The sequence below is a fragment of the Gigantopelta aegis genome, chromosome 11, assembly GCF_016097555.1.
Source record: "Gigantopelta aegis isolate Gae_Host chromosome 11, Gae_host_genome, whole genome shotgun sequence".
Classification (NCBI taxonomy): domain Eukaryota; kingdom Metazoa; phylum Mollusca; class Gastropoda; order Neomphalida; family Peltospiridae; genus Gigantopelta; species Gigantopelta aegis.
The window spans coordinates 35,119,327-35,144,838 of NC_054709.1; the positions used below are offsets into that span (position 1 = coordinate 35,119,327).

Sequence of the window (25,512 nt, forward strand, 5' to 3'; positions counted from 1 at the left end):
TTTAACGACGCACTAAACACATTTTATTTACGGTTATATGGCATCAGACATATGGTTAAGGACCACACAGATTTTGAGAGGAAACCCGCTGCCACCATTACATGGGCTACTCTTTCCGATTAGTAGCAAGGGATCTTTTATTTGCGCTTCCCACAGGCAGGATTGCACAAACCATGACCTTTGTTGAACCAGTTATGGATCACTAGTCGGTGCAAGTGGTTTACACCTACCCATTGAGCCTTGCGGAGCACTCACTCAGGGTTTGGAGTCGGTATCTGGATTAAAAATCCCATGCCTCGACTGGGATCCGAACCCAGTACCTACCAGCCTGTAGACTGATGGCCTAACCACGACGCCGGTGTCCACAGGTAAGTTTCCAACAGATAGATGTCTTCCTTTCAGCTCTAGTTATATGAAACCAGTGGATACAAGAGAATTGACATCGTTACTGATACATACAGAGACAAGTCAATCAAGGAGGCAGTAAGAAGTCACAGGGTATGTAGTGACCAGTACATCATTAAAGGCCCAAAGATGAAAGTACTAAGAAACTTTCAAATGGCTCGAACAAGGAATGACTGATTGATCTGATCATGCAGGTTTAGGGAGATAATCATTCTGGATTAGTGGATGATCAAACTATTTACTTCTCTAAGAGTGACAACTGTTACCTGGTCACAAATGAAGTTACAACAGTTGTTAACTGACATCCTTTCTTTTGATCATGAAGAACCAATACCATAATATCCCTTCAAGTTCAACATGCACTCACAACCATTCCTGGTCCCCTCATTATCCGATCACCATCTAGAGACACTGACATACCAATTATTCTACTGGCACTGTTTCATGATGCTAAATATGGCATATACCTGGATAATGGCCATGGCAACAGCAGAACGATATACTAGTATACTATATCCATCTGTGAACTGTCAGTTCCTGTGAAGAAGGCTTTGACTGAACTACACTCATTCACAGGGAATGATTATGTGTCTGCCTTTTTTGCAAAAAGGAAACAAGATGTGCTACAAAAGGATACCAGGTACACTGAAGCTTTTGCTGAGCTTGGAAGTGACTGGAATGTGGATGACAGAATACTGGGCATATTGGAAGACTATGTTTGCAAGTTATATGGTAGAAAGCGCACTGAGAGTGTCAACACATCACGACAGCAAATATTCTGGGGAAAATACAACAAAGACTGACGAATAGTCTCTGCTACCATCCTGCAAGGAGAGCTTGGCCTTACACATCCAGAGAGCCAACTGTGTGTGCCACATATGGAGATGTCTGTTGCAAATTTCGATGCTCTAATCCCAACGTTGTATAGTCGGACAGATGACATGTCTATTCAGTGGACAAACACTCTATTCCCGGATGACATTATGTCACTTCTCTGTTGTAAAGGCGAGGACACTGATGATGCTGCACTAGATACAGAAGATTAACAAGATGATATAATGGACTATGCAGATGATGATGAATACATCTGAATCAACATACTAAGCCAGGAGTGATATAACGAAAACTGAACTGAGTAACAAATGCCAAGTTTTGACACTGAAACATTTGCAGCTAAAATTATACTTATTTATTCATGTCGCTGAAACAGAACAGTGTTAGGACCTCTCTATGTTAGTCCCTTTGTGACACCTTTCTGGGGTAATATATTGGGACTCGCCTCTAACACCTATATGTTAATGGTTTTTTTGTAGTATAGCCCCCCCCCCCCCCCCCAATTTTTTATGTAATCTCCCCTGGTTTTGATATCTATATATCTGCAGTGTATCTGAGAGCACTTTTGCAAATCTTTGCTTTGGTTTTAATGAAAATATATGACTACATACTTCACAGAGTGTCCAAATAACCCAATTTTGAGATGAGGGGTATATATTAGTTTTTGATGTTAATAGTGTTCTACAATCAAAGACAGTTCCACACTATATATGCATTTTATTGCTAACATACTGGCCTTGATAATAAACATAAAATTATTGACAAAGACTCCAAGCTTTTATAATTATATCATTTGAAATGTGATTTTTTCCAAAACAAATGCCAAAAAATTGAGGTGTAGGGTTTCTTTTTGAGTGTATTTGTATATACACCATGCATTGTTGATTAAATGTTTATATTTGTTGGAAAGCTATTGTATCCAGCTATCCAATGGTACCAAGGTTATTAACATAACTTATTTGGAGGTGGAATAAATGCCTATAAACCTTCACATCGATAGCGAAAACAAGTCATAAAATAGGCCGGGTAACATCAAAGAAAGAGTTCAAACAAGTATTTTGCCCCAGAGTTGGTGCGATCAACAGGCAGCTACACAAAAATACTAGTCCCATAAATTCCCCTTTCAGGTGACACGCAGAACTGTAATCAGCCTAAACATGCAGACACACGTTACACTATGAACATGCTCATTATGTCATTGGTGTTACGTACCGGACAAGTAGGATAGTTCAGGAGTGTGATCCAATTGGTCTATAGTGATCAATTAATTAAGAGCACATGGATGTGTTATTTGGGTGTCCGTAATAACATATATGGAATTACTTTAGAATTAAAAACTAGTTTTCTCAACTGTTTCTTTAGAGAGCATGAATTAATTATGTACTTATTTGTCATTGGTGTTACCAGGTACTGAGTAACACCAATGACCATTAGTAACACAAATGACAATGCATTTTAATAAGATGCCGTTTTTCTCGCTTGCATATTTTTTAAGATGCTATGAAAATTAAAGGGACTTGTGCAGCATCATAGTTGCATAATAGCACTTTGGGTAAAATAAATGTTTTGTTGGAATGTACAGAGTATATCATCAACGTCCCTAACTGCGTTATGTTTGGTTCGCGCAATTAACATCTGATTTGTTGTCGTCTGCTTGTCGTTCATTTGTGAGGCTTTTCTTCAGTTACTGACTTAGTGAAGATTTCCATTGACAATAAAGTTCAGACAATTAATTATCTAAATACAAAACTTTACAAACCCTTAAAACCATTAAGTTTACTATAGTCTGTACCATCCTTCTATACAGAGAGAATCATGTTTACTTGGGGGGAGCATAAAGATTTTCGCCTAAAAGAAGAGGAAATGTTGACTGAATTTAAACGCATACTGTCACAGAACATTGACCTATTTAATGGACAAACAAAGTATTACTTGAAAATATATAATTTGATTTTTCCCAAAATTTACCTTATAAAACCATCTACATAACGAACATATTTCATTTATTAACGATATATTTCTCTAATTAATTGAATTATGGCAACGTGCCATAATCCATCCACCGTGGTTTAATTAAAATGTTTTCAGCGATACCATAACGAGGTTTGTTATCTCAAATGAATATACTTTCCATTTATAATCAGTATTTAGAGAAATGAAGTCCTGTAAATCTGTGACATTATGCCTTTAAAGAATCCAACAAGAAACAAAGTATCAGGCAGAATTAGAAAGATTTTCACCTTTAATCAACTGAGCAGCTGCATAACTTTTTCTGTCAGGATCTCTAAGACAGGTGTAGTCTTGAGTGCCTTGTATTGCTTTTTTAATAATTTCTAGTCAATAATTTTATAATTCAAACACAAAATAGAATTTTTTTGTTGTTTCCAAAACACTTTTCCTTTTATTTTTATGTCAAGGCAATCCGATAATAATGGGGGAACAAAGTCCTTAAAATTCCATGCAGGGGGGGGCGGGCGCAATAATATTTGGACCTGCCTTCTACAAAAGTGTTTCTTGTTAATAATTTCAGTTTGGTTTGACTTAAGAAGACAAGTAAAAGTGTTTTGGAAGTAAAAAATAAATACCATTTTTGTGTCCAATTTACAAAACAATCGGCTCAAAAATAAATAACATCTAGTAAATTTCATAGTGAAAAAGGCATTCCCTGTGGAACCGACTAAGAGTATTTTTTGTTTATTCCTTAAAATTACCGATATCAGGCCCACTTGACTCATTGAAATTGACTTAAAATGGAGGAAGATGATTAACATTTGTTGCGTGTCACATGACCTCATACGTGCCAGAGTAATAAGGCCAGATGATTAACATTCGTTGCGTGTCACATGACCTCATACGTGCCAGAGTAATAAGGTCAAATGATTAACATTCGTTGCGTATCACATGACCTCATACGTGCCAGAGTAATAAGGCCAGATGATTAACATTCGTTGCGTGTCACATGACCTCATACGTGCCAGAGTAATAAGGCCAGATGATTAACATTCGTTGCGTGTCACATGACCTCATACGTGCCAGAGTAATAAGGCCAAATCACATGACCTCATACGTGCCAGAGTAATAAGGCCAAATCACATGACCTCATACGTGCCAGAGTAATAAGGCCAAATGATTAACATTCGTTGCGTGTCACATGACCTCATACGTGCCAGAGTAATAATGCCAGATGATTAACATTCGTTGCGTGTCACATGACCTCATACGTGCCAAAGTAATAAGGCCAGATGATTAACCTTTGTTGCGTGTCACATGACCTCATACGTGCCAGAGTAATAAGGCCAGATGATTAACATTTGTTGCGTGTCACATGACCTCATACGTGCCAGAGTAATAAGGCCAGATGATTAACCTTCGTTGCGTGTCACATGACCTCATACATGCCAAAGTAATAAGGCCAGATGATTAACCTTCGTTGCGTGTCACATGACCTCATACGTGCCAGAGTAATAAGGCCAGATGATTAACTTTCGTTGCGTGTCACATGACCTCATACGTGCCAGAGTAATAAGGCCAGATGATTAACCTTCGTTGCATGTCACATGACCTCATACGTGCCAGAGTAATAAGGCCAGATGATTAGCATTCGTTGCGTGTCACATGACCTCATACGTGCCAGAGTAATAAGGCCAGATGATTAACATTCGTTGCGTGTCACATGACCTGATACGTGCCAGAGTAATAAGGCCAGATGATTAACATTCGTAGCGTGTCACATGACCTCATACGTGCCAGAGTAATAAGGCCAGATGATTAACATTCGTTGCGTGTCACATGACCTCATACGTGCCAGAGTAATAAGGCCAGATGATTAACATTCGTTGCGTGTCACATGACCTCATACGTGCCAGAGTAATAAGGCCAGATGATTAACATCCGTTGCATGTCACATGACCTCATACGTGCCAGAGTAATAAGGCCAGATCACATGACCTCATACGTGCCAGAGTAATAAGGCCAGATCACTTGACCTCATTCGTGCCAGAGTAATAAGGCCAGATCACATGACCTCATACGTGCCAGAGTAATAAGGCCAGATGATTAACATTCGTTGCGTGTCACATGACCTCATACGTGCCAGACTAATAAGGCCAGATGATTAACATTCGTTGCGTGTCACATGACCTCATACGTGCCAGAGTAATAAGGCCAGATCACTTGACCTCATACGTGCCAGAGTAATAAGGCCAGATCACATGACCTCATACGTGCCAGAGTAATAAGGCCAGATCACTTGACCTCATACGTGCCAGAGTAATAAGGCCAGATCACTTGACCTCATACGTGCCAGAGTAATAAGGCCAGATCACATGACCTCATACGTGCCAGAGTAATAAGGCCAGATCACTTGACCTCATACGTGCCAGAGTAATACGGCCAAATCACATGACCTCATACGTGCCAGAGTAATACGGCCAAATCACATGACCTCATACGTGCCAGAGTAATACGGCCAAATCATTTAATGTGTATGACTTTTAAGCCCCCTGTTGTTAGAATTGGTTTTCACTTATTTTATATTCCATCTGCAAAAAGTATGCTACATTTTTGTGACTCGATTGTAGGCCTAGTGAATAGTAGACAAATAATCCATTCGTAACAATTGTAAATTATTGTATAATTTCTGTCAATTAAGAATCTACTCATTAGAAAATTGATATTTTACAATCTATTCACTAATCTTATGCTTTTATCAACATTTGTCTCAATTTTCAACACTGCTGCTAAAAACGTTATGCTACATGTCTAATTTTGATACTAATTTCCTGAACTGCTTCCATCTTGAAATCTGACAATAAGAATGATGAGTTCCAGCCTTGACTAATGCTTTGTGTTTGTAATCTACATTTGTGCTGTGTGCCAAAACATGCTACACATGTGTAAATGCTACCATGAAATAACTGTTGTACTCTATTTCAGTTTTCCCCCAGTTTTCCAGCTGTTTTCTGCTAGAAATAATGTGACAGATACTCTATTTATTTGTTTCTGTGAATGTTTGAAGTATGTTTTATTTAACAACTCCAGTAGAGGACACCGACTAATTAATCATCAGCTACTGGATGTCAAACATTTGATAATTCTGACAGTCACAGGTTATTAGAAGCAAGGGATAATTTTGACAGTCACAGGGGATTAGAAGCAAGGGATAATTCTGACAGTCACAGGTTATTAGAAGCAAGGGATAATTCTGACCATCATAGGGGATTAGAAGCAAGGGATAATTCTGACCATCATAGGGGATTAGAAGCAAGGGATAATTCTGACAGTCACAGGTGATTAGAAGCAAGGGATAATTCTGACAGTCATAGGGGATTAGAAGCAAGGGATAATTCTGACAGTCATAGGGGATTAGAAGCAAGGGATAATTCTGACAGTCACAGGGGATTAGAAGCAAGGGATAATTTTGACAGTCATAGGGGATTAGAAGCAAGGGATAATTCTGACAGTCACAGGTGATTAGAAGCAAGGGATAATTTTGACAGTCACAGGTGATTAGAAGCAAGGGATAATTCTGACAGTCATAGGGGATTAGAAGCAAGGGATACTTCTGACAGTCACATGGGATTAGAAGCAAGGGATAATTCTGACAGTCACAGGTGATTAGAAGCAAGGGATAATTCTGACCATCACAGGGGATTAGAAGCAAGGGATAATTCTGATTGTCACAGGTGATTAGAAGCAAGGGATAATTCTGACAGTCACAGGGGATTAGAAGCAAGGGATCATTCTGACAGTCACAGGGGATTAGAAGCAAGGGATCATTTACACACAGTGTGAAGCACTGGTTGGAACAGGAAAAATATGTTGTTTGTGTTCCACTGAACAGTTATTTAAAACAATTTTAAACCAATTTTAAAACAGAGTACATTGTTTTGAACCTCTCGTTGCCCCCCCCCCCCCCCCCCCCCCAATAATAATTTTTAAAATCCTACAGTTTACTGATATGAAGATATCTGCTGGCACAGGCAGATCCGATGGATTTAGGCTTTTCCCATCATTTTTGACTGAGATCTTCATCACTGGTAAATTCACGTCATCTGTCGTTGGTGACCACTGGAATGGATTCTTCTTTATAATCATCATCTGGAGAAAGAAGTCAATCAGTAATAGAAAATGTACGTGGAATATGAAAAATAACCCGCATTATTTCATGTCTATTTATATCGTGTTTATTCTCTGTTCGACAGTCTTTGGAAATTGATATTTCTGAGTTGTAAAATCATAATTAAAACTTGCAGTAAAGAATTTAATTTCATTTATTGATCCAAATTATATAGCTTTTCATCATTCTTATTACATGCATGCCTGCCAAAGACATTACCAGAAAAAAGAAGATAAACAAGAGCTGACTCATTAGTAATGGTTACCTACATCCAAATAAGGTTCTAGCATGATATCCTGGGCACACACACCTCAACTGTCTGGTCTCTCCTTGACAGGGTTAGTGGTTAGTTGTTACTGGTGTCAGAGAGAGAGAGGCAAAGGAAGAGAGAGAGAGAGAGAGAGAGAGAGAGAGAGAGAGAGAGAGAGAGAGAGAGAGAGAGAGAGAGAGAGAGAGAGGGGAGAAAGAGATAGAGTTTGTTTGTTTTGTTTAACGATACCACTAGAGCACATTGATTACTTAATCATTGGCTATTGAATGTCAAACATTTGGCAATTCTGATATGTAGTCATCAGAGCAAACCTGTCTACATTTTTCCAAATGCAGCAAGAGATCTTTTATTTGCACTTTCTCACAGACAGGGTTGCACATACCACAACCTTTGTCCAGTTGTGGTGCATTGGTTGGAACGATAAAAAAAACCCAATCAGTTGAATTGATCCACTGAGGTGGTTCGATCAAGCGAGCACTGATGAATTGATTTAGAGAGAAACAGATAGATAGAGGAAGAGGAGTTGGTAGAGTGACATTACATCTCACAATTGAGTCATTAAAAATCACACAAGGTGGAAGCCAATGAAATTTTTCCCATCTGAACCAATGCCCAACAACTGCTATATCAAACACCGTAGTATTAGGGATGTAACGATTTCTCAATAAGTAGTACTAGAAATGTAACGATTAATCAATAAGTCGACATGTCACGATATTTCTCTCTACGATACTATTCACAATACATGCACTATGTTATTGATACTTACGGTTTTTAAAATCGATATTTATCATTTAAAGTATCGATTTATTTGAAATAAATGTATGTTTTGTCAAATTTAAGTTCAATATGACCATACACAAACGGCATATTTTGCCCTAGTTTCCATTTCAGTTACCGTTATCGGAAACCAGGCCATGCTGGTTGGCTGATATCTAGATTTGTGGCCAATCGCTTGCTCGAACCAAGCACTTCATCAATATTGTTTGACATGTGTGTCAAATTTGCAAAGCATGCCGTTCTTCACAGACGAATTTGAAAATCCGCCTGCGAAGTACAAGTCTGCCATGTGGCGTTTTTTCAAGTTTTCAAATTTATTATGAGTACGGTATTAGAAAAGTGTGTAAAAATAAAACAGTGTGTCAGACATGCAAGTCCGTAATTAATTACAATGGCAACATGACAAATATATATCACACATTATTCGCCATCAACCATTATTGCATGATTGCTGGACTCCCCTAATCCTATGAAACGTAAAACAGACTAGAGTATGTCAAATGTTTGCAAAAAGCTGCAATGTTGAATAAAGTATTTGTTCCAAAACTGCCACTGAACTGTGATCGCAGTAAAATGATAAAAAAAAAAGCATATGCAAGTTTATAGCACATGATTTACGACCATATTCTGATGCTGAAAATGCTGGGTTTGTTGAGCTTATTCGTGCATGTGCTCGAGTCTAAATATCAAATCCAAAGCGGAACAGAAATTAGTACCAAAGTAATTCCAGAACTTTATAAAGAGGTTCGAGATCAGGTTCAAATGCAACTAAATCAGGCCCATGTTTTTTAAAACAAATAATTAAACAGATTTGTGAGCCATTTGTGGTCTTTTCCTTGCAATCCTCGCAAATATAAGTATAAGATTTATTTACATTGTTTGTGATATATTATTAATACATTAATAATTTTCTAGACCAACAATGCAACATTTTTTATTGTAAATTTAATATCGTGATACTTATCGTATCGTGAGGTGAATATCGTGATACTTATCGTATCGTGAGGTGAATATCGTGATACTTATCGTATCGTGAGGTGAATATCGTCATACATATCGTATCGCAACCCTACTGTATCGTTACACCCCTACGTAGTACGTGCTGTGCTGTCTATCGAAAAGTGATATAGAATATTTTTTGCTGATATTGCAAAATATAATGGGTTTCTGTGACCTCAAGACTACATGTTAGAATTATCAAATGTTTAACGTCCAATAGACAATAATTAATTAACCAATGTGCTCTAGTAGTGTCCTAAACAAAACAAACTGTAATTTTACCTACGAATGATCTTGTGAAATAACAAATTTAATAAGAAGTTTGTAGCGGTGGATGAGGTATCAAACACCTGTCACTAGCTAGCAAACTCACAAATATATAAACATTTCTCATTTCTGCCTTAAGATTATATAAAGTTACCACATTTAGGGCTCCAGAAGACACTATTGTTTTGGGTGTTTTTCCCCCATTAAAAAACATTATAAAAAAAGAAGATATTAAACAAAAAATAAAAATAAACCACCTCTAATATTTAATTTTTGGGGGGTCACAGTAAACATAATAGAAGCTGCAATTTCAACTGGTGTTTGTGCTTTCATGAATCCCAGATTTTGGGTCTAAGTATAAGATAAAGAGATGGAATCCCAAAAGATGTAGAATACATTTTTAAATTTATTTTTATTATCAAACATAATAAACCTCAAATTTAATGCCTGTTATATTATCATCAAATATTTTGACAATATAACCAAATCAGTTTTAACAATGTATTACAAACACAAAAGAGGATAATCCCAAATTGTGTTTCCTGTAAATGATAAGAGCACAGTCTTTATGGTGTGACGCAAGCAATTGATCTCGCTAGCAAAACATTCTTTCTATGTGAGCAAAGAACTGCTTGTCTTATCACGCACCAATGTCGCCAATTTCTTTAATTCAAACTGACTGTTAATGACATTGAGAACAATTGCTCACCTACATAATTGTTAGACAGCAATTCACTGCTCACCATCAATGTTTAAACCACAAGTGTACCTGCATTTCGAAAGGTTTCTTTGTTCCACTCTTCATGTCATTGGGGAAAAAAATGGAGCCACCTGGGTTATCATCGTCCTCAGGATCAGCTGTAACATGAAATGCATCAACAGTCGGCTCGATCCGTTGAACTGTCAGAGACATCTCATCCGACTGAATGTTCACTGGTCCTTCCATAACCGACGGGACAGATTCCAACACACAGTCACTAACGGTCTGTAGCACTCCCAATACAGGCTTGTTTTTAGCCTCTATCTGGAAATATTCAAATGGGTTCAAGATAAACTGTTAGACTGGGTGAGAGACATTGGGCAACTTACAATTTTTGTATGGCTCAAATACCTTCACTAACTCTTAGCAGATTGAAGAAAAAACCTGTTTTCTTCCTATTACATGGTAAGAAAAAAAGGATATTTCAATTTTAGAAATTAATTTATAGCATTGAAAATGGATCACCATGAAGCCAAAGTGAAATATTTTATATCTTTGTTTTTAAAAAATAGTTAGTGAATGACGGTTAAAATTAGGGTTTGTCCAGTAACTGGAAACAAACAATATTTTTATTTCCCCATATGATGCAGTTCATAAGTTAAAGAGGAAGAACAGAACAGACACAGCTAGCAGGGTGCAAATGATGCAGTTCATAAGTTAAAGAGAAAAAACAGTACAAACACAGCTAGCAGGGTGCAAATGATGCAGTTCATAAGTTAAAGAGAAAAAACAGTATAGACACAGCTAGCAGCTAGGGTGCAAAAGATGCAGTTCATAAGTTAAAGAGAAAAAACAGTACAGACACAGCTAGCAGCTAGGGTGCAAAAGATGCAGTTCATAAGTTAAAGAGAAAAAACAGTACAGACACAGCTAGCAGGGTGCAAATGATGCAGTTCATAAGTTAAAGAGAAAAAACAGTACAGACACAGCTAGCAGCTAGGGTGCAAAAGATGCAGTTCATAAGTTAAAGAGAAAAAACAGTACAAACACAGCTAGCAGCTAGGGTGCAAAAGATGCAGTTCATAAGTTAAAGAGAAAAAACAGTACAAACACAGCTAGCAGGGTGCAAATGATGCAGTTCATAAGTTAAAGAGAAAAAACAGTACAGACACAGCTAGCAGCTAGGGTGCAAAAGATGCAGTTCATAAGTTAAAGAGAAAAAACAGTACAGACACAGCTAGCAGCTAGGGTGCAAAAGATGCAGTTCATAAGTTAAAGAGAAAAAACAGTACAAACACAGCTAGCAGGGTGCAAATGATGCAGTTTATAAGTTAAAGAGGAAAAACAGTACAGACACAGCTAGCAGGGTATAAATGATGCAGTTTATAAGTTAAAGAGGAAAAACAGTACAGACACAGCTAGCAGGGTGCCAATGATGCAGTTTATAAGTTAAAGAGGAAAAACAGTACAGACACAGCTAGCAGGGTGCAAATGATGCAGTTCATAAGTTAAAGAGGAAAAACAGTACAGACACAGCTAGCAGGGTGCAAATGATGCAGTTTATAAGTTAAAGAGGAAAAACAGTACAGACACAGCTAGCAGGGTGCCAATGATGCAGTTTATAAGTTAAAGAGGAAAAACAGTACAGACACAGCTAGCAGGGTACAAATGATGCAGTTTATAAGTTAAAGAGGAAAAACAGTACAGACACAGCTAGCAGGGTGCAAATGATGCAGTTCATAAGTTAAAGAGGAAAAACAGTACAGACACAGCTAGCAGGGTGCAAATGATGCAGTTTATAAGTTAAAGAGGAAAAACAGTACAGACACAGCTAGCAGGGTACAAATGATGCAGTTTATAAGTTAAAGAGGAAAAACAGTACAGACACAGCTAGCAGAGTGCAAATGATGCAGTTCATAAGTTAAAGAGGAAAAACAGTACAGACACAGCTAGCAGAGTGCAAATGATACAGTTCATAAGTTAAATAGGAAAAACAGTACAGACACAGCTAGCAGGGTGCAAATGATGCAGTTCGTAAGTTAAAGAGGAAAAACAGTACAGACACAGCTAGCAGGGTCCAAATGATGCAGTTCATAAGTTAAAGAGGAAAAACAGTACAGACACAGCTTGCAGAGTACAAATGATGCAGTTCATAAGTTAAAGAGGAAAAACAGTACAGACACAGCTAGCAGAGTGCAAATGATACAGTTCATAAGTTAAATAGGAAAAACAGTACAGACACAGCTAGCAGGGTGCAAATGATGCAGTTCATAAGTTAAAGAGGAAAAACAGTGCAGGCACAGCTAGCAGGGTACAAATGATGCAGTTCATAAGTTAAAGAGGAAAAACAGTGCAGGCACAGCTAGCAGAGTACAAATGATGCAGTTCATAAGTTAAAGAGGAAACACAGAACAGACACAGCTAGCAGGGTGCAAATGATGCAGTTCATAAGTTAAAGAGGAAAAACAGTACAGACACAGCTAGCAGAGTACAAATGATGCAGTTCATAAGTTAAAGAGGAAAAACAGTACAGACACAGCTAGCAGAGTGCAAATGATACAGTTCATAAGTTAAAGAGGAAAAACAGTACAGACACAGCTAGCAGAGTGCAAATGATACAGTTCATAAGTTAAATAGGAAAAACAGTACAGACACAGCTAGCAGGGTGCAAATGATGCAGTTCATAAGTTAAAGAGGAAAAACAGTACAGACACAGCTAGCAGGGTGCAAATGATGCAGTTCATAAGTTAAAGAGGAAAAACAGTACAGACACAGCTAGCAGGGTCCAAATGATGCAGTTCATAAGTTAAAGAGGAAAAACAGTACAGACACAGCTAGCAGAGTACAAATGATGCAGTTCATAAGTTAAAGAGGAAAAACAGTACAGACACAGCTAGCAGAGTGCAAATGATACAGTTCATAAGTTAAATAGGAAAAACAGTACAGCTAGCAGAGTGCAAATGATACAGTTCATAAGTTAAAGAGGAAAAACAGTACAGACACAGCTAGCAGAGTGCAAATGATACAGTTCATAAGTTAAAGAGGAAAAACAGTACAGACACAGCTAGCAGAGTGCAAATGATACAGTTCATAAGTTAAATAGGAAAAACAGTACAGACACAGCTAGCAGGGTGCAAATGATGCAGTTCATAAGTTAAAGAGGAAAAACAGTACAGACACAGCTAGCAGGGTGCAAATGATGCAGTTCATAAGTTAAAGAGGAAAAACAGTACAGACACAGCTAGCAGAGTGCAAATGATACAGTTCATAAGTTAAAGAGGAAAAACAGTACAGACACAGCTAGCAGAGTGCAAATGATACAGTTCATAAGTTAAATAGGAAAAACAGTACAGACACAGCTAGCAGGGTGCAAATGATGCAGTTCATAAGTTAAAGAGGAAAAACAGTACAGACACAGCTAGCAGGGTGCAAATGATGCAGTTCATAAGTTAAAGAGGAAAAACAGTACAGACACAGCTAGCAGGGTCCAAATGATGCAGTTCATAAGTTAAAGAGGAAAAACAGTACAGACACAGCTAGCAGAGTACAAATGATGCAGTTCATAAGTTAAAGAGGAAAATCAGTACAGACACAGCTAGCAGAGTGCAAATGATACAGTTCATAAGTTAAATAGGAAAAACAGTACAGCTAGCAGAGTGCAAATGATACAGTTCATAAGTTAAAGAGGAAAAACAGTACAGACACAGCTAGCAGAGTGCAAATGATACAGTTCATAAGTTAAAGAGGAAAAACAGTACAGACACAGCTAGCAGGGTCCAAATGATGCAGTTCATAAGTTAAAGAGGAAAAACAGTACAGACACAGCTAGCAGAGTACAAATGATGCAGTTCATAAGTTAAAGAGGAAAAACAGTACAGACACAGCTAGCAGAGTGCAAATGATACAGTTCATAAGTTAAATAGGAAAAACAGTACAGCTAGCAGAGTGCAAATGATACAGTTCATAAGTTAAAGAGGAAAAACAGTACAGACACAGCTAGCAGAGTGCAAATGATACAGTTCATAAGTTAAAGAGGAAAAACAGTACAGACACAGCTAGCAGAGTGCAAATGATACAGTTCATAAGTTAAAGAGGAAAAACAGTACAGACACAGCTTGCAGAGTGCAAATGATGCAGTTCATAAGTTAAAGAGGAAAAACAGTACAGACACAGCTAGCAGAGTGCAAATGATACAGTTCATAAGTTAAATAGGAAAAACAGTACAGACACAGCTAGCAGGGTGCAAATGATGCAGTTCATAAGTTAAAGAGGAAAAACAGTGCAGGCACAGCTAGCAGGGTACAAATGATGCAGTTCATAAGTTAAAGAGGAAAAACAGTGCAGGCACAGCTAGCAGAGTACAAATGATGCAGTTCATAAGTTAAAGAGGAAACACATAACAGACACAGCTAGCAGGGTGCAAATGATGCAGTTCATAAGTTAAAGAGGAAAAACAGTACAGACACAGCTAGCAGAGTACAAATGATGCAGTTCATAAGTTAAAGAGGAAAAACAGTACAGACACAGCTAGCAGGGTGCAAATGATGCAGTTCATAAGTTAAAGAGGAAAAACAGTGCAGGCACAGCTAGCAGGGTACAAATGATGCAGTTCATAAGTTAAAGAGGAAACACAGAACAGACACAGCTAGCAGGGTACAAATGATGCAGTTCATAAGTTAAAGAGGAAAAACAGTACAGACACAGCTAGCAGGGTCCAAATGATGCAGTTCATAAGTTAAAGAGGAAAAACAGTACAGACACAGCTAGCAGGGTACAAATGATGCAGTTTATAAGTTAAAGAGGAAAAACAGTACAGACACAGCTAGCAGGGTGCCAATGATGCAGTTCATAAGTTAAAGAGGAAAAACAGTACAGACACAGCTAGCAGGGTACAAATGATGCAGTTCATAAGTTAAAGAGGAAAAACAGTACAGACACAGCTAGCAGGGTACAAATGATGCAGTTTATAAGTTAAAGAGGAAAAACAGTACAGACACAGCTAGCAGGGTGCCAATGATGCAGTTCATAAGTTAAAGAGGAAAAACAGTACAGACACAGCTAGCAGGGTACAAATGATGCAGTTCATAAGTTAAAGAGGAAAAACAGTACAGACACAGCTAGCAGGGTACAAATGATGCAGTTTATAAGTTAAAGAGGAAAAACAGTACAGACACAGCTAGCAGGGTGCCAATGATGCAGTTCATAAGTTAAAGAGGAAAAACAGTACAGACACAGCTAGCAGGGTACAAATGATGCAGTTTATAAGTTAAAGAGGAAAAACAGAACAGACACAGCTAGCCGGGTGCCAATGATGCAGTTTATAAGTTAAAGAGGAAAAACAGTACAGACACAGCTAGCAGGGTGCAAATGATGCAGCTGTACTCGTTACCAATTTTCCCCAATTCCTTAACAACACATACGGCCATGCGTGTCGGACTTCCATAGCCACAGGTGTGTTCTTAACCACTCTGTACTGAAACTTTGGGATTTTGTTTGACTGGCGACGAACATGCACTGGAATCGGGTTCCGTGCTTGCATGATCCATGAATTAATCTACCCTCATTACTGTCATCATCAGATGACTTCTTTGTAAAGTTGTCACCAGAAAACTTCCGTAAGAGAACCTCTTTATTATGGCTATGTCCCTGTGGTGTGTTTTTCAATACAATACACCCCTGTCTAGAAAATAATGATTGATTTTGGGAAATCAATGTCGGTTTTCATCGTGTATTCTTAAATGTTAATTTTGATCTGTATAATTATTTGAAACATTTCCTGCAAGCTAAATGACACTTATAATACCATGTGTTTTTTATGAATCATGCTACTTGTTTGTCAATGCAATCAGAACATTTAACCAATTGGTTTTATTCAACCAGGGATTTCTGATTGTGTTCGGCCTGTTGACAATAAGTTCAGAATGATCACAAATTCAAATTCTCTTTCTGGAAATTACCAACTTTACCCGATTAAGCACAGCAAAGGATAAAGACGCCGAATTCCCAGAGATTAAAACTTTTTGTTTTCAATATGGGGAAACCCCATTTGAATACATAGTTTATAGGTTGAAAGGAAATACAGTGTTACACAGAATGATTGGCCTTTGATAGTGGACAGGGTTACTGAAAATGTCAGGCATTTTATACGTCCCATGGTATGCAGTATCTCTATTTTTGCGGGTCCAGTTAAATTTTAGTGTCCTATACACATGTTTTGTGTGTCCAGTATATCCCTGATGCAGTCTGTTATGAATAGTCTGACCAGACACTGCAACGCCAGTTGTAACACGGAGTTCTCTTGCGATTTGATTGGCTGATTGACCTCGATTCCACAATGCGTATGAAGAGGTTCTGAACCAGAGTTGTGGTCCTTGGCTGTCCTGAACGGGGACGATCATCCACATTTCTGGTCTGTTGATATCCGGCCCACAATCGGCTAATGACTGATTGTGACAGGTTAAGTCTACGGGTCACAATTCGCTAGGTGGTACCAACTTGGAGCATGCCTATACAGCCCTAAGATGTTCCTGACGTTGCATTGTTGAATAGTTACACAATGTTGTAAAGGATATGACAGCAAGGTTATGGTTTAGTGTTCCAGCTGCAGTAACAAACAAGCAAGAATATTGTCAGTGTGCACAGAACGTACACACAAACTAATTAGTGTTCAATTTCATATCACACAGAACGTACACACAAACTAGTGTTCAATTTCATATCACACAGAACGTACACATAAACTAATTAGTGTTCAATTTCATATCACACAGAACATACACACAAACTAATTAATGTTCAATTTCATATCACACAGAACATACACACAAACTAATTAATGTTCAATTTCATATCACACAGAATGTACACACAAACTCAATTTCATATCACACAGAACATACACACAAGCTAATTAGTGTTCAATTTCATATCACACAGAACACACACATGAACTAATTATGTTCAATTTCATATCACACAGAATGTACACACAAACTAATTAGTGTTCAATTTCATATCACACAGAACGTACACACAAACTAATTAGTGTTCAATTTCATATCACACAGAACATACACACAAACTCAATTTCATATCACACAGAACGTACACACAAACTAATTAGTGTTCAATTTCATATCACACAGAACATACACACAAACTCAATTTCATATCACACAGAACATACACACAAACTAATTAGTGTTCAATTTCATATCACACAGAACGCACACATGAACTAATTAGTGTTCAATTTCATATCACACAGAACGTACACACAAACTCAATTTCATATCACACAGAACGTACACACAAACTAATTAGTGTTCAATTTCATATCACACAGAACGTACTCACAAACTCAATTTCATATCACACAGAACGTACACACAAACTAATTAGTGTTCAATTTCATATCACACAGAACGTAAACACAAACTCAATTTCATATCACACAGAACGTACTCACAAACTCAATTTCATATCACACAGAACGTACTCACAAACTCAATTTCATATCACACAGAACATACACACAAACTAATTAGTGTTCAATTTCATATCACACAGAACGTACACACAAACTCAATTTCATATCACACAGAACGTACTCACAAACTCAATTTCATATCACACAGAACGTACTCACACCCTTCGCACGTGCTACGTCACATCACTGCTTCACGATCAAAACAATCAGTGCATTTCTTTTATACACTCGAGTGGGAACATTAATGTACATCATGCACTTATTTTGAGTTTTATATCTCATTTCATTCTATAATTATTTATATTTGAAATCGAATATCCCCTACTTATTTTTAACAGTATATATTATTGTTATTGTTATAATTTACAAAATATGAAATTACAGTAACATATTTTTTTTTTATTGTGTAAAAAGCAAAAATGATATTGAGGGAATTGTCTGTTATCGACCATAGTATATAGTAAAGCATAAAATAAAATCAATTGTGGAGGTAAAAATAGCCACGTTAAATACAATATGTGAATATCAAACCTGTTAAATACAATATGCGAATATCAAACCTGTTAAATACAACATGCAAATATCAAACCTGTTAAATGCAATATGCGAATATCAAACCTGTTAAATACAATATGCAAATATCAAACCTGTTAAATACAATATGCGAATATCAAACCTGTTTGTATTCTGTGTCTTCTTTCACTTGCTTGTCCAACAAAGTAACCAATGTGTTGCATTGTATCCTTTTTCACAAACAAAAAGATTAAATTAATTTTAAGAACAAAATGACAGGTACTGAAGTAGACTGTCGGAAATAGAATAAAAATGATTTTCGTAGATTATTTCTTACATATTAAATTAACAAATAAATATTTTGTAAAAATATATATTTAATGATAGTCTACCTAATTTAGCATTTACTTGTTTGGGTTCTCATTGATGTACAAGGTGGTGTTTACTCTTGAAATTAAAAGGAAGATGTCGGTAAACAGGTGATTTGTGCACTTTATTGAAACAGACTATAACAACATTTGATCAACATGTGTCAATTTCATGGCTGTTGCAATATGTGAGGGACTGTTTCTGATGGAGTTTACCCCTTTCCCTCTCCCCCCCCCCCCCCCCCCCCCCAAAATAAATATTTGTAGACATTTATAAGTAACTTTTGAGCAAAACTGTTAAGAACCAATCTGAGTTTGTGATCTATTATACCGGTATTAAAGGTGTTCTCTCAAAGTTACATAATGACAGCTATTGCAAATGATTTTTATTAAGTGTTGCTTTAACATTTAAAGACTACACCTTTAACTATATGTCCATAAATGATTGTGGGAAATAATTTAACTACTAGTAGAAAATAAATTTTTATTGGGGAATCTTTATCACAAGAGATGCTCATATATAATGATACAGCACCTTTAAGTGGTTGCAAGCTTGTGTACATTCGTAATGAACTTATATTGAATTTATATTCACTAAATATGCTGATCATAATAAATAATTTATGCTGCAATTCAAAATAATCAGTTAACTTGCAGTTTTAAATTAAAAGTTTGTTTAAGGGTAAATGAAATTGACACATATCATCAAAATGTGTTATAATCTGTTCCAATAAAGTGCCTGTTTACTGACATCTTTCTTTTAATTTCAAGAGTAAACACCACCTTGCACATCAATGAGAGCCCAAACAAGTAAATGCTAAATTAGGTAGACTATCATTAACTAGATATTTACAAAATATTTACTAAATCAACGAAAATCATGTTTATTCTATTTCCGACACTACTTTAGTATTCAAATTCAAAGATAGGTATATTTAAGGCCATTATTATGTGATTTGATTTAAATCCAAATTCTCTTCCTCAGCATACTATTTAAAATGTCTGATAGTGAAAGAGTGGCGGGGGGGGGGGGGGGGGGGGGGAGAGAGAGAGGAGAGGGGAGATCATTTAAATCAAAAACAAAAATCGAGCTTAATTAATAATCAAAACAATGTTTAGTCTGTGGAAATTAAAGTTTGTTTTGTTTAATGACACAACTAGAGCACCCTGATTAATTAATCAATATTCGGCTATTGGATATCAACTTTTGAACAGTTGTGGTGCACTGGTTGTAACAAGAAGAAATACAATCAGACATTAATCAAATTCTAAATGACCTTGCCCTTGTCCTGGGGTTACCATCAATTGAAAGACTGTATCTTTCTGAACATTGCCATGCCAAACAAAAGTCATCTATTGAACAGTTTAAGAGTTAAATTAAGGCAATTAAAATGTTTGTAACCAACACTAATGCAGATTAATGATGTTTGGACTAAATACATTGCAAAATATGCCCAACATAATAATAATGTATGAAAATAAATTTTTTAGTGGTGCCTGTAAAATGACCTACATGTATGTCAATCAATTTGAGGCTGTCAAAAATGAAATTGACTGTCAACCAAATGTTGAATTTTTTTTTTTTTTTTTGACAGAGAAATGTGGTTGTAGACAGTATTCAGTGTTCAGTATTCAGTGTATTCTGTAACTGCTTCAAATTCGTGTCCTTAGTTATTTTATGGTAAAGACTATATGCTTTTTTCCAATTAAACGAATTTGTAAGAAAAAGTTCATTAATCCATTTCTTTTGTGAGATTGGTTTGCAGTTGTTTTTTAAAAGAATGTTATAAATTCTCGGACAACCTTTCTTTTCTTGTAACAGAATTTTTGTCGGGATAGGTACTGGTAGTCTTTGTATATTACAATTATACTTATTGAAAAGATATTTATTTATTAAGTCCCTTTCTGCATTTAAAAGTCCTTGTATTTCTATAACAGTTGTGTCCTGTAGTATATTGTGTATGTAGTCTACCTTTTGTATCTTACCTTCATTATCAATTAGATCATATATGAAGACAATTCCTTTTTCAAACCATTTTTTTTATAGAATATGTGTTAATATGCCTCCGACCTTCATAACTTTGTTATACCATATAGGTTGATTTAAAATATCTATCCATGACGTTATTTGTATTGTATAGGTTGATGTAAAATATCTATCCATGACGTTATTTTTATTGTATAGGTTGATGTAAAATATCTATCCATGACGTTATTTGTAGTGTATAGGTTGGTGTAAAATATCTATCCATGACGTTATTTGTATTGTATAGGTTGATGTAAAATATCTATCCATGACGTTATTTGTATTGTATAGGTTGATGTAAAATATCTATCCATGACGTTATTTGTATTTCATTTAAAAAGATAGCCCATGCCTGAAATGTGTCATGCCAACATTTTTTATCTAATATTCTTAATTTTTATTTTACAAATTCCGTTCCAAAATTAACAAAGTTATGCAAATTTGGATATGTCAGTTTTAGAAGGTACATGTATGTCCATTTTAATTCTTTATGTATATACATGTATCTCTGAAACCATGATACTTTTAATGTATTTTAAACATCTTGGCTCCTCCTTCTTCATGTTGTTTAGTTATTATGTCGCGCTTTATTCTATCAATAGAACCATTCCAAATACATTGAAAAAATATATTGTTTAATTCGTTGATAGTTTGGTCTGTTGGATTTGGTAATGTTAAAATTAAATGGTTAATTTTGGCCATTGCTAAACATTTTTACAACTACTACTGGTATTCTCCCAAATGGAGTTGATAGTCTTTTAGATCACTGTATCAATAAGTTTTTTATTTCTCTTATTTTCTTATTGAATTAACAGTTACCATATCTGTAAGATTAGTAGAAAAATCTACTCCCAGTAAGGTGAACATTCCTTTATCCCACGTCAGTTTTAGATCTGGACAGAGTATTTTGTTGCTATTTTTACGACTACCAAACCATATAATCTTAGTTTTTATCTATGTTTGCATGAAGGTCGGAGGCTACGTTGCATAGAATTAAAAAAATTGAAGGCAGTATCGTAAAGACTGTTCTGTTGAATCTAGCGTAATTGTTGTGTCATCTGCATATTGTGATATAAGAAACTTGATTTCCAATTGAAATCCCTTTAATATGATTATTTGTTCTGATTAATAAAGCTAAAATTTCTGCACAGAGTACGAAAATATACGGTGATAATGGGTCTCCTTGTCTACATCCTCTAGATATTTTGAATCATTCAGTTGTTTATCCATTTACAATTGCACAAGATTTAATATTAAAATAAAACGTTTCAATCCATTTTTTAATAGAATCTCCAAGATTAAAAAAATCGAAGGTCTTGAGAATGAAAGGCCAGGCAACAGAATCAAATGCTTTCTCAAAATCAATTAATAAAGGCCTGGAATTTTATTCTTTTCTGTGTAATGAAATAAGTCATAGAGATTTCTAATATTTTCACCGATGTATCTTCCAGATATAAAGCCTGTTTAGTCTTCACTTATTAAGCAAGGTAAAACAGTTTTAATTCTATTGGCTATGCAACCTGATGCAATTTTATGAGACATTTAGCAAATTTCTCCAATTTTTTAAATATTGTTTATTTTGGTCCTTTTGGGGAATACATGTACATGTACATGTTATAACACCTTCTTTTTGGGATGATGAGAGTTCACATATATAACTATAATTTATTGCTTTAGTAAGATACCTACCTATAGTACATGTATGTCTGTTCAAATTTTTAAAAAGAATTCTGTTGTGAACCCATCAGACCCTTGACTTTTATTATTTGTCATATTTTTAAAGCAAAATAATACTTCATCTTCTTTAAGCGAACCATCCAGGTTGTTCTTTTGTTGTTCAATGAGTTTTGGTATATGTGAAAAGTTTAATATTTCTTCTAAATTAACATCATTAATAGGTCTGGATTTACAAAGATTTTCATAAAATAGCTTTACTTCCTTCATAATTTCAGTTTCAGTTAATAGACCATGATTTGATTTGAATACATTTGGCATAGCTTTGCTTATATAGTTATGATTTTCCATAATACACAAATATTTAGTCGGTTTTTCTCCTTCATCTATCCATTTACTACAAGATATTATTATATGCCCCTGTAGCTTTTTGTCTCTAATCTTTCTAAGTTCAGAAAGTTTTTCTTCTAAAGTAATTCTGTCTACATTATGCTCTTTTTCTAATTTTTTTATTTCTTCTATTAGTTCGCTTTCTCTTTTATCTGTTAGCTTTTTCATATAGCTAGAGTAAGAAATAGTTTTGCCTCGTATTTCCATAAGTAGCACTTCCATAAAAAGTTGATCATTAATAGATAAACTGGCAAGTCGGTGTTAGTGGACATTTTCTATTACTTGCTTTACAGTTTGTACATATTCTTTATCCTTCAATAATGAATTATTACATTTCTGGAATGTTTTTCTCTTATTTGTTTTTGAGTGTATAAGTTAAAAAAACAACCATTGAATGGTCAGTCCTATGACCTGTTTCAATATAAGCTTCTCCTATTTGTGTTAAAAAGGGATCGGTTACAAGAATGAAATCTAACCGTCCTTGTTTATTACCATTATAAGTTCTGCATGTGAATTTTTTTTTCCCAGTATTAAGTTCCCTCCACATGTCAACTAGATCAAATTCTTTACATAGCTCTAAAGCTTTATCTCTAGATTTAGGATTGTTATATTTAAATAACCTTTCATATCCTTGTCAGGATTCATCACCAAGTTAAAATCTCCAGAAATAATTACTATATCATTGCCAATTTCTTTTATGTCTTGACCAATTTGCTCATAGAAAGTAGGATTATCCCTGTTGGGTCCATAAATGTTAATAAGAGTAATTTGTTTACCTTTAATATTTATGTCTAGAAGTTTGTTACCATGTTTAATTTTATTTAGTTTATATTCAAAGTTATATTGAGCAGAATAGCGATGCTTCCACTGTGCGATGTGTGCGACCTAAAATAACATTCAAATCCCCACTGAGACCTAATATAAGTTTCTTCTTTCTCTATGAAATGTGTATCTTGTATGCAATAAATAGAATATTTTTTCTGTTTAAAAACATTCAATACATCTTTTCGTTTTTCCTAAGACCCTAGTCCCTGGCAATTTAATATACAAAATGTAATATGGTCAGTCATTGTTAATAGAAGACTATTTGTGTTCTTTCAACTGTAGATATGAGCATGATGACACAACAGTTGAGACTGTATACATATATAACTACATAAATAAAGCCGATTGTTAGAGAAAAAACCCTTTCTTTTACACTAGAAGAAAGACAGTTAAAGAACAGAATATCAATGTAACAAAAAACATATACACGTACTTACCCAAGAATGGTACGTAACTACCAGGAACAGAAATATCGAAATTAGTTTGTCGTTATGAGGGCTTTCAAATACTGGTCCTATATGTTCATTTTATATAACAAATTATGATATATATTTGTGTGTTTTTAACCACTACTCTATAGAGTATGTTATGTATGTTACAGTTTGTGTAATATACATAATAAATACATATCCATGCAAAAAATTATACATGTACATATATACAATTAAGTTGCACCGTGTATACTTATCCTGGATGTATGCAAACATTTACAAAAACATACTGACAAAACATCAACACACACACACACACACACAAACACACACACACACACACGTACACACACATATATATAATTATTTTACGCAAGTAAATATCTGTGTGTGCATGTGTGTGTATGTATACTCTGTCAAAAAAGAAACGCATACATGTAGGTGATAGGGAAAGAAGAAAAGTGTTTAATTTTACAAAATATCATTTTTTTGTACAATGTTGCTGAATGACCATGTTTGTTAATGTTCCTGGAATGGTACAGCATGCCCAAATGCACCCTAAAACAAATTTAACGCACGTTGTGCGACAATTACAGGAAATCGGCGTGAAATGGTTAGGTTTTTGCGAATGCATGTGAACTCGGGGAAAAGATTAGGGTATAGTGATGGGTATTTAAAGCTGCAATGCTCGCAATGATGCCTCATTTCCATTTCGACGTAGACGAGTTACAAGATCTTCAGATAATTTTTTTTTTTTTTTTAAATAATCACTTAGTTTGCTCTCATGAAGAGCATTTTAACTTTATTGGGTCCTGAACCTTACAAATCATTAGAATGTGAAATGTCAGGTTACCTATAGTTTTTACATGGCCTAAATTTAGCAAGTTTTACAGAATATTACAATTTAACTAATCCCCATGGATGAAAGATTATATTATTAACAATACAGAATTAGGTACACAAACTAAGAACCATGGAAGACTAATGTAAAATAGTTAATACACATACAGTGAAACCTGTCTGAACTGTATCACATCGGGGACCTAATACTGATCCAGAGTTGGGACCTAATACTGATCCAACCTAAGAACCATGGAAGACTAATGTAAAATAGTTAATACACATACAGTGAAACCTGTCTGAACTGTATCACATCGGGGACCTAATACTGATCCACTTTACACAGAATCCGGGCTTTAGAAGGTCGCATTTTAGAATGCATAAAATTCAGGACCAGGAAAGTTGGCCAGTTTTGACATGATTCTCGTTTGTTCAGAGTCTGGCCTAGGAACGTTGGCCAGTTTTGACATGATTCTCGTTTGTTCAGAGTCTGGACCAGGAACGTTGGCCAGTTTTGACATGATTCTTGTTTGTTCAGAGTCTGGACCAGGAACGTTGGCCAGTTTTGAATTGATTCTCGTT

At 35.7% G+C, this 25,512-nt stretch overlaps 1 protein-coding gene across 1 annotated transcript in view; it reads right to left on the minus strand.

The window, feature by feature from the left end:
• Positions 1–25,300, minus strand: part of LOC121385155 — a 27,909-nt gene extending 2,609 nt beyond the window's left edge. Inside the window, exons 1-4 of the mRNA XM_041515693.1 lie at positions 25,260–25,300; positions 16,637–16,754; positions 10,444–10,698; positions 7,188–7,338 (exon numbers count right to left, since the gene is read on the minus strand). Coding sequence (XP_041371627.1) covers positions 7,188–7,338; positions 10,444–10,698; positions 16,637–16,754; positions 25,260–25,300 — 565 coding nt within the window. The remainder of the gene's footprint in view (positions 1–7,187; positions 7,339–10,443; positions 10,699–16,636; positions 16,755–25,259) is intronic.
• Positions 25,301–25,512: the final 212 nt, after the last annotated feature.